This window comes from Procambarus clarkii, chromosome 26 (genome assembly GCF_040958095.1).
Source record: "Procambarus clarkii isolate CNS0578487 chromosome 26, FALCON_Pclarkii_2.0, whole genome shotgun sequence".
Lineage (NCBI taxonomy): Eukaryota > Metazoa > Arthropoda > Malacostraca > Decapoda > Cambaridae > Procambarus > Procambarus clarkii.
In genome coordinates this window covers 3,789,819-3,806,491 of record NC_091175.1, presented here as the reverse complement: position 1 = coordinate 3,806,491, position 16,673 = coordinate 3,789,819, and the positions used below count along the sequence as shown (strand labels likewise).

Genomic DNA, 16,673 nt, shown 5'->3' with positions numbered 1-16,673 from the left:
CAAACTAATTGACAGTAATCTGTTTTGCCCCTTTCAAACAATGATGGTTTTAATATAGGTAAAATATTTCAGAATATCTGACATTTGGCAGACAAATCATTTAAGAGCTTTGATTAAATTTAAGTTACCAAAGACTTGTGAAAACCATGTTGTATAGATGCTTCAGTGTCACTTTTCTAATGTTTTGTAAATTTAACAATGATCTTTAGTTAATTTAATCATAATTTGTACAAAGCTTAGGTGTTTCATAGCTTTAAATTCTTTCAAATATAAAAACTAAAATATTGACTGAAGTTTCTTCCACTTCAATATTTCAGACTAATTTGCAATATTTGTTAGTTTATGTAAATTGAATAGGTAGTCCACTTTTACATCTTTTCAATGCATTTTGCATGCACCTATGTAACAAGTTACAAATAGGTGTAAATTTTACCAAGTATTTATTTTCAAAGTAAAAAAATTTCAGATGTTTAAACATTGCATCAATAGTAGTAAACAATAATTTCCAGCATAATTTCAGGATAAAGTATATAAAGTAGTTTCATTAAAATTGTTTTATTTAATAAGTTTTACATATAGTATTTATAACATCTAATATTTATTACTGTTTCAGGTTGTGGGCCAGATGCTCCTAGATGAACAGAAGATCCAAAAGGCCAAGACAACTCCAGAGACAATCACCTGTAAAAGAACAATAAACATTAAACAGGGACACTACTTTTATTATCACCAATGCTTAATAAAGTCAAAAAATCCTAACATCCTATCTTTTAAGATAGGCTCAGCAAGGCCTATCCCTTCCTCTGATTTCAGTGCAGAGCTTGTTCCCTGAATGGGAACATTACATCCACCACTTTAGTGCCCTCAACACATTGTACATATGCTTTACTCAAAGCACTGTACAATGCATGCCAGGCACTAAAGTTTTAGATGCATCCACCCATTCAGCAAACAAGCCCTGTGAGAATTAACAATGTAACCATTGTTAAGGGTCCCTAAACCTAAGCAAATCTAGTCCATCTATTAGATGGGTAGTAGAGCAAAGCTCTGAAAAAGCCATGCCAGGAAAATCTGCAGGACTGCCTGGTCCCCTTTTATGAAATGGGGTAGGATCAGTACAAACTGCATCAATCCCTGTGGGTTGTAACAGTAGGACATGGTTACACACCTATAAATGGACTAGATAAGAGAATTAAGATTAGGTCATTGATATAGCTAAAACATCAAATTCAAACTCACCCACTTTTGTAGATTTCCTTTTGCAGAGTAAAGGAGCCTCACTCCAAGCCAGTCCATGCATCATAATCACTTTCACCTGAAAAAATATTTCAACAAATTAATTTCAGATTTAAAGCCAATCTTGCTTTACTTTTCAAATTAGCATTCAGTACTTTACAAATTCAGATGGAAAAAATTTCTTTAACAAATTTACCTTTCCTACATATTCTAGTAGCAGTAGTAAAGATCTAATTTAGCAATATAAATATATATGGAATCAATTTGCCAAGTTTCAGTAAATGTCATTTGAGAAACTATCCAAAACTGCACTTCAATGGCAATTTACATTTATCTTTAGCCAATGCTATATTGTTTAAGTTAATACTATTTTTTTTACTTTTATGCAAATCTATTCAGATTAACCTTTACTACAACTCACCTGATTCTGTTTAACTCTTCCAACTGACAGAGGGACTTCTGGACTTTCCAAACCACATTCTGGAAAACTATAAATTTAAAACCAAGCTAAAGTAAACATTGAATATTTTTTTTTTACTTTCAAGGGAAAAATACCATCACTTAAAACAAAACTTTTCCTGCCATTAACTTTGACTCATGATTACCCTTAACAGTGTTATACATTTATAGATTAAAGCGTATTTAACAAACATTTAATGTTAACTAAACAAGATTTATATTTCATTAAAATTATTAATAAAACACCCTCAACTATGCTGTTTAAGATCTAATGCCCCACATTGCAATTTTCACAATTTCAACATACCATTCTATTAAATACATTCCTGAAAGGACTAAACTTGCACATATTGTACCCACTAGCCTAAGCCTAGACTTCCATACCCTAATATTTAATAGGTTTTTAGCAATTAACTTCTACCCTCTAATTCCAATGTACACAACACTACTTACTGTAGATCTGCAAGTATTTTCCTGCAGCTCTTTGTTGCCAGGACCTTCCACAACCTGTCATGTGAACAGTAAATATTACTAAAAAGTTATATGCATAGCGATGTTATTTTGTTCATACCTGAACCACCAGTTTAACAGTTGCTGTTTTAAATGGCACACTAAGTATCTTTTTGTCCCATCTTAATTACAAACAGAGCTATAGTCATTAAGTCAACATCCTATACAAATTTTATTTTTCAACAACTTTAGTCATGAACATTTTTCTGGAACATTGCAAACAAACTTTAATTTAAGAACCATGTATAACATTTGAATAAAAGCAATACAAAACATATATACAATTTATTCTTTTGCAACCACTGCTTACTACTAGGACAAATTTATTCTGTTGAATTATGTACCAAGCTTTTTAGTCTGAAAATTCATAATTAACCCAACTATACTACCAAGACAATGTGATTTTACTAAATTTAGTAATTTTCTCCCCCCCTCCCCCCTTTCCAACTGTTCAGTGTCAAAAGGGAGGGGGGGGGGGGGTGTCCATTTACTGTACCACTTACATTTTAGTGTGGGCTTCATCCACTTAGCTGGAACATTTGTGCCAGCTGCTGGTAGGGGAGGCATACCATGTGCCAATTCAGGAAGCTTTCCACGTTCCTCACTGCATGTCAGCTCAGGACCTCACTACCATGTTGGGAGGCAGTTGAAGACTAACCAATCAACATCCCAGGCTGGAGAGCAGTGCCACCTCGGGGAGAATTTACCACCTGCAAAAAATTTAATACTCTTAACAATCTACAACATCTATCTCATCTTTACCTAGCCTCCAAACCTTACATTTGTCAGCATTAAACTGCATCTGGTAGTCTTAACCATTTCAAAACTATATAGGGCATCGGTATTTTTTATTTGCCAATTCTGCAACTATTGCAGTCTAAACCATAATCTTGCGAATAACCGAGGTCCAAGGAGAGCTTTTAGGCACTACTTACAACACTTCCTCCAACTTAACCCCATTTATACTAATTTCCTTTGGTATAGCCATGACCTAATCAACTTCAGTCAGCATTCCCAATGATCCGAGCCCCTATCAATTTTGCGCCACTATCAAAATCTCTGATGAAGTCAAGGTACACAAAATCACAAACCTTATCACCATTTCCTCAACTATGCAACCTAATCCATGAACATTTAGTAATAAAACTATGCGATTCATGTATCTAGTCATGTTTCTCAAAAAGTAGAGAAATGGCACTTGCCATGTTAGATTCTAGTAACTTTCCTCACAATAGACTAAGCTAATTGGTCACTAACTTAAGCGTTAAAGTTAACTCAAACTTTTCCTTTAAAACTTGCTATATTAGGAACTTTCCACGACCGGCCTTTACCAGACATAATTAAATAGGGTAAAAACTGTATATTAAATGCAGTAAAACTACGGTAAATTCAATATGATAAACTTGCATTCTTTAAGCAAGTAGTAAGTGAACTAAACTAAATGTTAAGCACCTTGGCAAACCACTTCGTTCTATTCAATTTCTTTATTTAATCACTTTGTCCGGCTAGAATTTTTAGATTAGATTAAAGGAACACCCTCCCTGGTAACGGCTGAACTAGTTAACCAAATACAAATATTTAGGTAAAATACTTTCATAAAACCCGTCTACTTCCCCCACCAGTAGACTTGTTCAGCTAAAGGCATAATGTAATGTTCCACTTTAGTAAATAAACACTTAAAAAAACACTACCCCATCTGTGTAGTTACCGGTTACCTGACATTCTACGCTTAAAATAACCCATCTATTCCCCATAGTTGTTCGATATAACTTACCTCTCACCCGCTGGTCGAGTACACAGCAGTATATATCCTCCTCCATCACTCACCGCGTCGATACTATTTCACTCGTTCCGCAAATTGCCTCAAATCACCTGCGTTGTCCATAAACATAGAAGAGCAACTGACCGTAACACCCGTATAGAGATCATCATATAACGTGGGAACATTAGTAGTACTGCTGTCAAAACATAGATGGCGCCAGGACAAACGGTAATTCCTCCAGGAACATTCGGGTGGCCTCCATGGGCCTTTAGGGACGACCAGGAGGCCTTTTGGGCCTCCAGGGGGACCTCCACGCACCTCCACAGATATCCAGGGAGCCTCCCTCCCGGAGATATTGCATATCTCTTACCTAATTTGTATTATGAAATATGACATGATAGTGCGTTACAGACTTCAGTTAGGAAATAATTGGACTTGTAATGTGATTACTGATCCATCTGTATCCCAGTCATTTTACTATGTTAATTTTATGTAATTTATTCTTAAGCTTAATAACATTATTTAAATGTGCTAAATTTCCATTTATATATATATATATATATATATATATATATATATATATATATATATATATATATATATATATATATATATTATATATATATATATATATATATATATATATATATATATATATATATATATATATATATATATATATATATATATATATATATATATATATATGTGTATATATATATATATACATTTATATATATATATATATATACATTTATATATATATATATATATATATATATATATATATATATATATATATATATATATATATATATATATATATATTATGTTTCCAAATTTCTGATGATATACAACATATTGTGGTTTATAATTAAGTTCTTATTAATAGTGATCCTGCATCAAAATTAACAATGTTCAAATTCGGTTTTGTATGTTAAAATTAACTACATTTTTATGTTAATTTCTTTCTGTAAATAATGATGATAAAGTGCAATAAAGGTATGATTGAGACAATGTTAAATCGTTAAATCCTAAATATATCTTGAGTCTTATACTTGAAATATTAAATGAACATATAGTGTGTAGTGTAGTGTTTCAATTATTATTAAGAGGGAAGGGTTGGGGGTAATGGTTCATATGTCCACATTCGAATGCCCCTCTTCCCAGGACTAGGGGTGCGGGAGTGTACAATAAACTATACCCACCTCCGGCAGCAGCTTGTCGAAGGCGGAAGTGGAGTCTAGGCCGTTTGTCATGAAAATTATAGTGTGATGGCTCTTATTTTTATTATGGGTACATAATAAGATTATGCCTTTATTCTTAATTTATATTACAATGCTGGTAAAATACACTTCTTGATGAGTATGGAGTACAAATGAACTCATTTTGTACCCTATACTCACAGGATGAGTATAGGGTACACAATAAACTACCACTCACATCATGGGTATGGGTTGCACAAGAAACTATCGGAGAGCAGAGTATGGAAAGCAAAGTAAACAAAGATTCACACGATGAGAAAGGGTTCCACAATGTCCTATGACTCACAGGATGAGTATGAGGTGCATAATAAATTACCATTCATAGGATGAGTATGGGTTTCACAATAAACTAAAGGTAACAGGATGAGCATGGGTTGCACAAACTATTGGTAACAGGATGGGTATGGGTTGCACAATAAATTACTGTGCTAGGATGAGTGTGAGTAGGATATATATATAAACATATTGTGGTTTATAATTAAGTTCTTAATAGTGATCCTATCCTGCATCATAATTTACATAATATATATATATATATATATATATATATATATATATATATATATATATATATATATATATATATATATGTATATATATATAATTAGGAAGTAATGTTTATTTGGGTAAGTTGTCAGCTTATATGAACTAATAGCTAGTGTGGCTTGTATATGGGGTACATCCGGTGTCTTACCCTCGACGGTACCCTCCTTACCCTTATCCGCGGCGGTACCTTTATGGTCAGGAAGCCACGGATATTTACAATGGGGCTCGGTCAGTCAATATGATTCCTTTGACATCACTAAACTAACTCTTATGTATTCTGTTCTCGTATTGACAATTTGAATGACATCAAGAATATTTTGAATATCTTCTGATATAGATGGTGCTGTAGTTGATTGTTGTTCATGACAAGTCCAATGGGTCATTAGCATCGCTCAGATTAGTGGGAAGAAATTCTTGCTGCAACAATGTGTGTTCTCAGAGCTAACTAGGGTAACTAAAATACTTATTTCCTAAATAAATACTTTAATTGTAAATATTTGAAAATATATGGTATGTATCAGAATTTCTGACGATATAAAACATATTGTGGTTTATAATTAAGTTCTTAATAGTGATCCTATCCTGCATCATAATTTACATAATATCTACTTCTGTTTTGTGTATTAAAATGACTACTTTTTATATTAATTTCTTTCTGTAAATGATGATGATGATGATAAAGTTCAGTAAATGTAAGTAAGAACATAAGAATGAAGGTAACTGCAAAAGACTTATTGGCCCATACGAGGCAGCTCCTCGTATGGAGCTGCCTTTGATAAGTAATTACCAAAGAAGGCACCAAGCCGGGAAGGCTGTGTAGCACAATCAAATAAGTCAACTGCTCCTGAAGAGGACGGTATTACTTACAGTTTACTGAGATTAGTCTCACAAGTACCAGGTAATCCACTTTTAGTGTTGTACAGAATGAGTTTAAGTGAAGGAGTATTACCTGATGATTGGACAGTGTCATTGTTCCCATCCCCAAAGCACACTCAGATAATTATAGACCCATATCTCTAACATAATTTTGTCTATTAGCACAGTTTTCGGCGTGAATGCATTTTGGTTCTACAAGGTAGCCAACTCCATCAAAATATTAAATATGTACCCAACTCAATTAACGATTAATCAACCAATTACTCCATGGGATAACTTGGATCTAGCAGTTGATTTTGTAAATGCACCCAAGAAAGATAATGTACACTCTACATTATTAAAACAGTTAACACTGTGAAGCATCACTGAAAGTACTCAGAATATGGGTAACGATGTGTATCAGTGGTATACCGACGGTTCTGTAGAAGAAGGTGGACGATGTACCGGATGTGCATGTAATATATTTGAACAATCTTCTCTCTTACATACATGAATGAAGCGCTATGCTAAACTGTGTAATTACTATTTGAGTACTGGAACACTTGATATATTGAACTTGTACCCTAGATTGACGATGTAACGTATCAATTATACAATGAATGTATGTGATGTAACTATAACCTGAGCTTGTGAAAGCACCTTAATCACCTTCAGTGATTAAGTGCTTAATTGCACACTAGTTTCTCTATCAGTTATCTCACCTTGTCAGAGTAAAAGAGACAAATATATGTGTATGTATGTGTTCAGAATTCAATTTCACCTTTGTAAATGCACGTTAATGACACTATGTAAAAGACACATCGAACACTTTATGTAGGGCATACGTAAATCTGTGTATTTACGTATGTAGCTTAGCCTAGCATTTTAAAAACACTACAATCACCTTATGTGGTTGATTGTTCAATAAATCCCTGAACTATATGTTTAACAAATCTCTAACCCTATCAATGGAGTTAGTTTAGTTCTTATATTATGCACCCTATACCCATCTTGTGGGCGGTAGTGGAAAGGGTTAGAGTCCATGGCGGACTGAAGAAAATGTATATATGATGGTTAGCATTGTTAATGTGTGGCCACGTCTGTGGTAGAAAATAATACAAAAAAATCAAATAAAGGTATTTCTGAGGTTGGAAGAAAACGTGCTCAGATTGGGGACTTGTTTATTTTATAATGAATAATAAATTAATATATAAAATTAATATATAATAAATTAATTTATTATATAAATTAATAAATAAATTAATAGATAAAATTATTATTATATAATAAATAATAATAACAAATAGTATAATGATAAGCAATTATTTTAATGAATCCAATAGCTAATTTGGATGAATGATAAATAATTATTGACTAGTGCATAACAATAAAGTATTAAGGAATAATTATAATGAATAATCCTTAATGATAAAGTAGAGATCAATTACAATTAATAACTACATCCATAGGTAGTAAATGAAAGTTGCATTAATTAGACTAATTACAATTCATGGGAATATTTCTTAGCTATCTGCAGGCTTATCACTTTGGGGGTTCCGGCGGAGCACCCCCAAAGATACAGCAAATGTTTAGCATGCTAGAGCAAGTGCCCCTTGAGCACATCTGTGGGCCGTCCCTTTCAAAAATAAAACAGGGGATGCAGAGGATCCCGGGAGGAGGGTGGGCGTTATGTAAGAGCAGCTGCTGGCTTGGGGAAAGGGCCCCACGCCGTCTCCGTCCCGGTTTATATAACCTCGGGTCAATGCGCGCGCAGCTTGGGGCGGTTAAAGTCGGCTTCCAGACATACGTTTTCTTCCACTCAGAAAACCCACCGTTTTTGGGAAACAGTGTTCTTTTTTCTGAGGTTGGAAGAAAACGTGCTCAGATTGGGGACTTGTTTATTTTATAATGAATAATAAATTAATATATAAAATTAATATATAATAAATTAATTTATTATATAAATTAATAAATAAATTAATAGATAAAATTATTATTATATAATAAATAATAATAACAAATAGTATAATGATAAGCAATTATTTTAATGAATCCAATAGCTAATTTGGATGAATGATAAATAATTATTGACTAGTGCATAACAATAAAGTATTAAGGAATAATTATAATGAATAATCCTTAATGATAAAGTAGAGATCAATTACAATTAATAACTACATCCATAGGTAGTAAATGAAAGTTGCATTAATTAGACTAATTACAATTCATGGGAATATTTCTTAGCTATCTGCAGGCTTATCACTTTGGGGGTTCCGGCGGAGCACCCCCAATCCCGGGAGGGCCAGCGGGAGAAGGATTAAGGAGAAGGGGTTCCTTACTCTTACTAGCACGTAGACTGGGCAAAGGATTAGCTGCGGACAGCGGGACACTTGGGGACCGGCGCTGCACCCCCACCGCAGGCCAGCTGGCCGGACCCCCCCCCGAAGGGCGAGGCCCGCTGGTCGCAAGGAGGCCTCAGAATGGCAGTGCAACAACGTCCCGGACGTAGTCAGCTGGGTGTTGCAGCTGGTTGCTGGACCCACCGTTAACTCCGATGGCTAGCCCGTCAAGAGAGCCGAGTGGCCCTGTCAATTCTAAAGGTAAGAGTGCGTGGTCGGCTGAAGGCGAGCCTATCTCTGCGAGGGCGGCGCGAATTAATCGCCCTGAGGAAGTGTTGCCTGTTCACTGGGCACAGGCCGGGTAGAACTTGCCGGGGGGCGCCCGCTGGGCTAGGGTATGCGTGCGCCCTGCACTGCGCTTGTAGGATCCGAAGAGTGTCGATTCCTGACCATGTAAGCGATACCTGGTCCAGCCGGAGCGTGCGTCTATTTTTTGTTGCGTAGATCACCTCCCCCAGGCTGAAAGATATAAGGCAGTAAGGGTGGGCGGAAGCGGCACGCAGTGTTATCGTGACAGGCAAGGGCACAGACGAGAGGGAAACCCTAGCTGAATCAATACGGAGACGTAAAACGGGGGAAGGGAGCCCGGCACAGGAATTAAGAGAAACCTTAATTAACAATCCTGGATGAATAAAGAGTTTTCCGAACAATTATACTGAAGCAATGAAGGGGGCTAACAATCTAAGAATCTTCCAGCAAACAGAAGGGGGAAGTACCTTTGCTAAGAGCAAAGGTGGGAGAAGCCAGTAGGAGAACAGCAAAGAAGCACAAAGCAACTATAAACAGGGATAATACGAAACACTATAAATCTTGAATATAACAATACATATACCAAGAACGGGTATATACAATAAAGCAATATATACATAAACCATAAAATGGAATAAGAACCAATTCTTAAAGCCAAATCTATAACATGCTTGTGTCCTAAGCGGATGTAGAATGTGAGCGGGGAACATTACCCTTGGTCTCCATCCCATCTCTGCCTCCAGACGGGTGATTGGGCTGGATAGAAGCCAAGGAGTCTGCCTTAAGTGGCCGCTGAGTGTAGTCTTGTGTTGTCAACGAGCGTCTGCAAGCCGCAGCTAGTGCGCCGTGAACTTCGGCTACATCTTTTAGAACAGGAGCAAAGTGAAATCGACGGCAGGGAACCGTCATCCAGTAACTGTAATAAGGAATAATATTAAGAATACAATGTCGTAAATAATCGTACAATGTAAGAATACAATGTAATATCGTAAATAACCGATGACGGCAAGTGCCGCAGAATGGAAGAAAAATAAATTGCTGGGCGCAACGTCGGGTGGAACGCTTCAGCTGGAGGTTCCTGACTGAAGCATCGTCTGCCGGGAAGCCTAAGATGGAACTGGGGTGTTAGCAGCTGTAACATCGTCTGCTGAAACTAGCCGAGTCTGTGAGGGCGCCCGCTGCAACAGCTACGGCCGAGCCACCAGCTGGCCCATCCTCCGCAGGAGCAACACCGGCTGGGACAACGTCGTTGTCAAAGCCTAACAATGTAATAAATTATATTACATGAATAATCTTAAATAAATGGTGTAAATAATAAAATTATAAACCAATTATAACTATAATTAATTATAAATAATTATAAATTGCAAAACAAAGTATGCTCAAAATGAAGCTGGACTATAACTCTCTAGAGAAACGGGATTAACACTGAGCCGAGGTAAATACAACCAAATACAATAACGAAAAGGAGTGAAAAAAGACACGTCAGCTGGAACTTCGCGACCAGCGGCCTAGGAGGCTGCTGTGACGTCCGGGCTACACCGGGCAGACAACACGTCTGGGTAAACCAGCGGCCTGGGAGGCCGCAGTGACATCCGGGCTACACCGGGCAGACAACACGTCTGGGTAAACCAGCGGCCTGGGAGGCCGCAGTGACATCCGGGCTACACCGGGCAGACAACACGTCTGGATAAACCAGCGGCCTGGGAGGCCGCCTAGCTATATGACCAAATAAATATAAAACTGAAACATCGCCGGCTTAACTCGTCACAGGAAGGACGTCAGCTGGGAAGCAGCAGTACCTTCCGACTAAATTGAGGAATAAACTGAAAGTTTAATCGCGGCAGAAAAGTTGTATAAAACGTGGAGCAAACGCAATGCATAAATTGCAGTAACAAATTGCTGAGGGAAATGGCTCATAAAACAAGTGCAGGAATAATCTAAAGTCAGAGGCTTGCTCCATGCTAAATTGAGGAAGACTTTAATCTTAATACACGTCATGACTGGGAGGCTAAGGATATAACAAGTTATTTTAGTAAGCGTTTGGTTAATGATGGAGGAACGTAAATCACCAAAACAGGAGCGGGCTCCTGTTTACTAAATTGACATGGAAATACGAATTCTTTTACGAATAGATTTTTTTTTTTTTTTTTTTTTTTTTTTTTTTTAAGGCAGGAGGTGTAAGCAATGCTATAAATTTCCTAAATTTGCCGCGTAATGAAACTAATCAAGCTGAAAGTCTAAATAAAGGAATGTAATAAAATTGAACAGAATTAATTAAAATTGACCGCAATAATTAGAATTAAATCCATTACTCGTAAACCCTCTTGTATATATGTACCTTACCTAAATAAACATTTGATTTGAAGTAGCTCAAGCGGCAGACCGCACGGCCAGGCGTTATGCTGGACGCTGAAAACTTGGGATGAGGAAGGGGCCCGCGTAACCGGGCACTCCAGGCAGACCAACATCTGGTACACGCGACCAAGGAAAACACGGGAATATTGTGCTACAGCATTCGAACGAAACATGGAGGAATTGACGTACCGGGCTACACCGGCCAGACGAAAACGTCTGGGTACGAACGTGCCAGCTATACCAGCTGGACGAAACGTCTGGGAACAAATGTACCGGGCTACACCGGCCAGACGAAAACGTCTGGGTACGAACGTGCTGGCTATACCAGCTGGACGAAACGTCTGGGAACAAATGTACCGGGCTACACCGGCCAGACGAAAACGTCTGGGTACGAACGTGCCGGCTATACCAGCCGGACGAAAAAACTGGGAACAAATGTACCGGGCTACACCGGACTTACGACAACGTCTGACAAACGTGCGGGCTAAACCGGCCCGACGAGACGTCTGGAGACGCCTACAACTAACACATCCTGGTTGACTTTACATAATCACATAAAAGGCAAAGCAGAGGTTAAACAAACATAAATGTAAAACCAGCAAAGGAACACGCAGCTTGACACCGCATAAAAATCATTAATACTGTAAATTAAGGAAACTTATGGAAAAACAAATCCATAAAACAAAGCTAGGGGCCAGAGGCCTGTGACACTGCAGCTAGCCTAACCTAGCTAACTTACCTAATAACTTAAAGGCAATAGCAAAAGTTAAACAAACAAATGTAAAACCAGCTAAAGAAACATGCAGCTTGACACTGCATAAAATTCAATAATAAATTAAGGAAACTTATGGAAAAACAATTCTATGAAAACAAAGCTAGGGGCCAGAGGCCTGTGACACTGCTGCTAGCCTAACCTAGCTAACTTTACCTACTAACTTATAGTCAATGACCAAAAGTTAAAACAAACCAGCTAAAGAAACATGCAGCTTAACACTGCATAAATTTCAGTAGTAAATTAAGGAAACTTGTGGGAAAACAAGTCCATGAAAACAAAGCTAGGGGCCAGAGGCCTGTGACACTGCAGCTAGCCTAACCTAGCTGACTTTCCCTAATAACTTAAAGGCAAAAGCAAAAGTTAAATAAACCTAAATGTACAACCTGCAAAAGAAACATGGGCTTGACACTGCGTTAAATTCATTAATAAGTTAAGGAAACTTATGGAAAAACAAGTCCATGAAACAAAGCTAGTGGCCAGAGGCCTGTGACTCGGCAGCTAGCCTAACCTAGCTAACTTTACCTACTAACTTATAGGCAATGACCAAAAGTTAAAACAAACCAGCTAAAGAAACATGCAGCTTAACACTGCATAAATTTCAGTAGTAAATTAAGGAAACTTGTGGGAAAACAAATCTATGAAAACAAAGCTAGGGGCCAGAGGCCTGTGACACTGCAGCTAGCCTAACCTAGCTAACTTTACCTACTAACTTATAGGCAAAAACCAAAAGTTAAAACAAACCAGCTAAAGAAACATGCAGCTTAACACTGCATAAATTTCAGTAGTAAATTAAGGAAACTTGTGGGAAAACAAGTCCATGAAAACAAAGCTAGGGGCCAGAGGCCTGCGACTCGGCAGCTAGCCTAACCTAGCTGACTTTACCTAATAACTTATAGGCAAAAAGCAAAAGTTAAAACAAACCTGAATGTAAAGCCTCACGTCGACTGGGAGAGGGTAGGGGTGGGATGTTCAGGCCTCCTCCCGAGTGTGCTCCAAATTACAGCCACCTACTGGAGAAAACCCAGTGCCCCATAACACCGAGGGGCACCACCCCCTCTAGGACCACTGCACCTGCATTTGGTCACCAAGGCTGAACCAGCAGGCGTGCATCAGAGCGCGCGCGCCAACACAGAGACAAACACTGGTCCGACGCGCCAACAAAACACAAACACTACCTTAAATGTTGAGAAGGGCAGGACGCCCCTGACGGGACGCTCCTCGTCGGTGTAGAGAGGAACTGGTGTAGGGTCCATGCTGGGAGAACAGTTGAGCGGGCTAAACTTCTGTGTTTACGACTCGCTGAGCAGCAGTGAGTCGTTATGTAAGAGCAGCTGCTGGCTTGGGGAAAGGGCCCCACGCCGTCTCCGTCCCGGTTTATATAACCTCGGGTCAATGCGCGCGCTGCTTGGGGCGGTTAAAGTCGGCTTCCAGACATACGTTTTCTTCCACTCAGAAAACCCACCGTTTTTGGGAAACAGTGTTCTTTTTATTGAAACTTTATACGAAAACATTAAATCCTAAATATATCTTTTATATTATACTTGAAATATGGTATACTTTGCTCTCTCCATCGTACTTCTGCACCTGCTGGCAAGTGGTTCGGTGCAGTGTGCAGGTGATGTTCATTACTGGATGAGCTGGCAGGTGGTGCTCACCTGCCAGCTCACCCAACGAAAATTTGGTTTTTAATACACTTACACATTTATTGGGTCTTTCCTTCACCTTCATTCAAGCACTAGGGTATTACAGTAAGTGTTTTAATTATAATATTTATTAACGTTATTATTTTTAATTTTTATTATTATTAGTATTATTATTAACAGGAGAGGATCGAGTGTGTGTGTGTGGGGGGGGGGGGTATAATGGTACACATGTCCACATCCCAATGCCCGCCCTTCCAGGACTGGGGGTGCGGGGGTGTACAATAAACTATACCCACATCCGGCGGCAGCTTGTCGAAGGCGGAAGTGTAGCCTAGACTATTTGTCATGATAATTAGTGATGACTCTTATTTTGATTATGGGTCTGTAATCCAGTTAAGCTTTTATTCTTAATTTATATTACAATGCTGGTAAAATACACTTCTTGATGAGTATGGAGTACAAATGAACTCATTGTGTACCCAAGTTCAAGTTCAAGTATGTTTATTGAGATAAGCAATAAATAAATCTCAAAGGGATAGAGTAGCTTAGGCTATTTCAACCCCCCTCTAATTCAAGTCCCTCAAGGGGCGCACAAATACTGTGACTACAAATAGACAAATAACATTACAAGAATCCAAACAAGAATTGTGAACCCTATACTCACAGGATGAATATAGGGTACACAATAAACTACCACTCACATCATGGGTATGGGTTGCACAAGAAACTATCGCGCAGAGGATGAATATGGAGAGCAAAGTAAACAAAGATTCACACGATGAGAAAGGGTTGCGCAATGTCCTATGACTCACAGAATGAGTATTAGCTGCACAATAAACTACAGGTCACAGGATAAGTATGGGTTGCACAATAAATTACAGGTCACAGGATGGGTATGGGCTGCACAAACTACCGGTAACAGGATGAGTATGGGATGCACAATAAATTACGGGTCACAGGATGAGTATGGGTTGCACAAACTACTGGTAACAAGATGAGTATGGGATGCACAATAAATTACCGCACAGAGGATGAGTATAGGGTGCACAAACTGGTTGGGTAAATGGAAATGGTTGGGTACATTTCCTTTCACCTAATGCGACTATTCATGTGTCCGGACACCGGCGATTGTGTGGTATTGGCTATTTATTTAACCATAACTTTGCATTCATTTAATAATTATATTAAGATATGTTTTCCTTGAAATGTAGTTACATTATCGTCTACATGGCTTTATTCTGACATAAAGACCTATGGCGTTACTTTGCATATATGCAAAGTAATTATAAAATTGATTGGCTTGTGTGGAGGCCTTCACACTCCCTGAGCGAGCCATCAAGTAACTATAAAAAGGCATATATCTTAACTTTCAATTCAGTTATATTTATGTCTTTATGATGACATAGAAAACTTCGTTTATTACAATATCTAGATTAAATTAACATTGATCTTCGGAAGGTCATAGTTCCCATATCGGTAAGGAGAGCGTCGGCCATGAAGCCTTGTTTAAAGTATGAATATTTTTCCTCTCTAATAAGGTATAATCTCTGTGATGGATTCACAAAAACTATTTTATATCTGCCTTTCTGATAACATATACAAATATAATCTTTATTTGTGAATATTTGTTAATTAAGCAATATATCAGAGGGCGTGTAGGGTTCGGTGTTCAATGAACGAAAAGGACTGGATCACTGTGTACAGGAGGCTGATATGGCAGCAAACACTCTCCTGGCGACCATATTTCTTGGATAAGTCGCTCCACACAATTGTCGCTTGGACCGTCGACTTCCTATGGCGTCACCTCTCACATATTTACGTCTCATTTCGTTATGAAATTATATTATTTCAGAGAAAAAATAGGTTTGATCATGTTCTACGTGTAGCACCAACATTATAGTAAGTAAATATACCATATTTCTTCATTACTTACGTAATGCTAATACGTTTTGGGTAGTTTTGGCCTGATTTGGGATGATTGGGGTAATTCTATGGACCCCCCGTCACGCAGGGTGCAGTTGCGCCTCCACAGATCTCCAGTATCATCTTTTGATACTGGTAATGGCTCGAAAGGGCCACCACTTACGGGCTATTCATGCCCGTGCCACCTCTTGGGTGGCTTAATCTTCATCAATCAATCAATCTCCTAAAATTAAAATATTTATAGTATTGATGTGGTCTAATATCCAGAGACGGTCCCGGTAGTACCTATTGTGAATCGGCTTCTTTCCCCGATTCACAATAGGTGGTTAATGAAGACAAAACTAAGTTTGAATGTAGAGGTCAGAAGCCCTTTCAAGTTCAAGTATGTTAATTGAGACAAGAAAAAAATACATCTCAAAATGATAGAGTAGCTTAGGCTATTTCTACCCCCCTGGGAGCCCCATTATATTGAAAAACAACGGTAAAAATATAGAGTTAATATATATAAATATTTAGGCATATATGTTGGATATGCCTAAATATGTACAAGATATGTACAAGAATGTAACAACTCTTGCATATATCTCAAAAAAATATATATACCCATGAGAGTTTGGAAGCTGAGAGGACCAAACTGTTGGGTCAATGTCGGAAGAGATTACAACCTCTGAAGACCTTGGCATGCTGTGGGAA

General features: G+C 38.0%; 1 protein-coding gene and 1 long non-coding RNA gene across 4 annotated transcripts; both read right to left on the bottom strand.

Moving 5' to 3' along the window:
* Nucleotides 1-539: 539 nt before the first annotated feature.
* Nucleotides 540-16,058, bottom strand: LOC138368981 (uncharacterized). Of its 3 annotated transcripts, none has more exons than XM_069331717.1 (6): nucleotides 15,991-16,058; nucleotides 2,709-2,915; nucleotides 2,149-2,202; nucleotides 1,658-1,716; nucleotides 1,240-1,315; nucleotides 540-681 (listed from the first exon to the last, which is right to left on the bottom strand). In XM_069331717.1, the coding sequence occupies exons 2-6, from the start codon at nucleotides 2,770-2,772 to the stop codon at nucleotides 632-634; spliced, it is 303 nt and encodes a 100-aa protein (XP_069187818.1). In that variant the 5' UTR covers nucleotides 2,773-2,915; nucleotides 15,991-16,058; the 3' UTR covers nucleotides 540-631. The 3 variants fall into 3 exon arrangements, with proteins under 3 accessions (XP_069187818.1, XP_069187819.1, XP_069187817.1); XM_069331718.1 differs by lacking the exon at nucleotides 15,991-16,058 and adding an exon at nucleotides 3,980-4,490 and having other exon boundaries at nucleotides 1,658-1,724; XM_069331716.1 differs by lacking the exon at nucleotides 15,991-16,058 and adding an exon at nucleotides 3,980-4,465.
* Nucleotides 7,801-14,022, bottom strand: LOC138368980 (uncharacterized). The gene is made up of 2 exons (XR_011229689.1): nucleotides 13,590-14,022; nucleotides 7,801-10,197 (listed from the first exon to the last, which is right to left on the bottom strand). It is a non-coding gene; the product is annotated as an uncharacterized lncRNA (long non-coding RNA).
* Nucleotides 16,059-16,673: the final 615 nt, after the last annotated feature.

Bases quoted from the DNA above. Each gene is read 5' to 3' on its own strand.
- LOC138368981 (XM_069331717.1), bottom strand. From the start codon at position 2,772: ATGCCTCCCCTACCAGCAGCTGGCACAAATGTTCCAGCTAAGTGGATG. The intron at 2,203-2,708 runs GTAAGTGGTACA...TTCACATGACAG, and splicing joins GATGAAGCCCACACTAAAAT to GTTGTGGAAGGTCCTGGCAA. The intron at 1,316-1,657 runs GTGAGTTGTAGT...ATATTTTTTCAG, and splicing joins GAAGAGTTAAACAGAATCAG to GTGAAAGTGATTATGATGCA.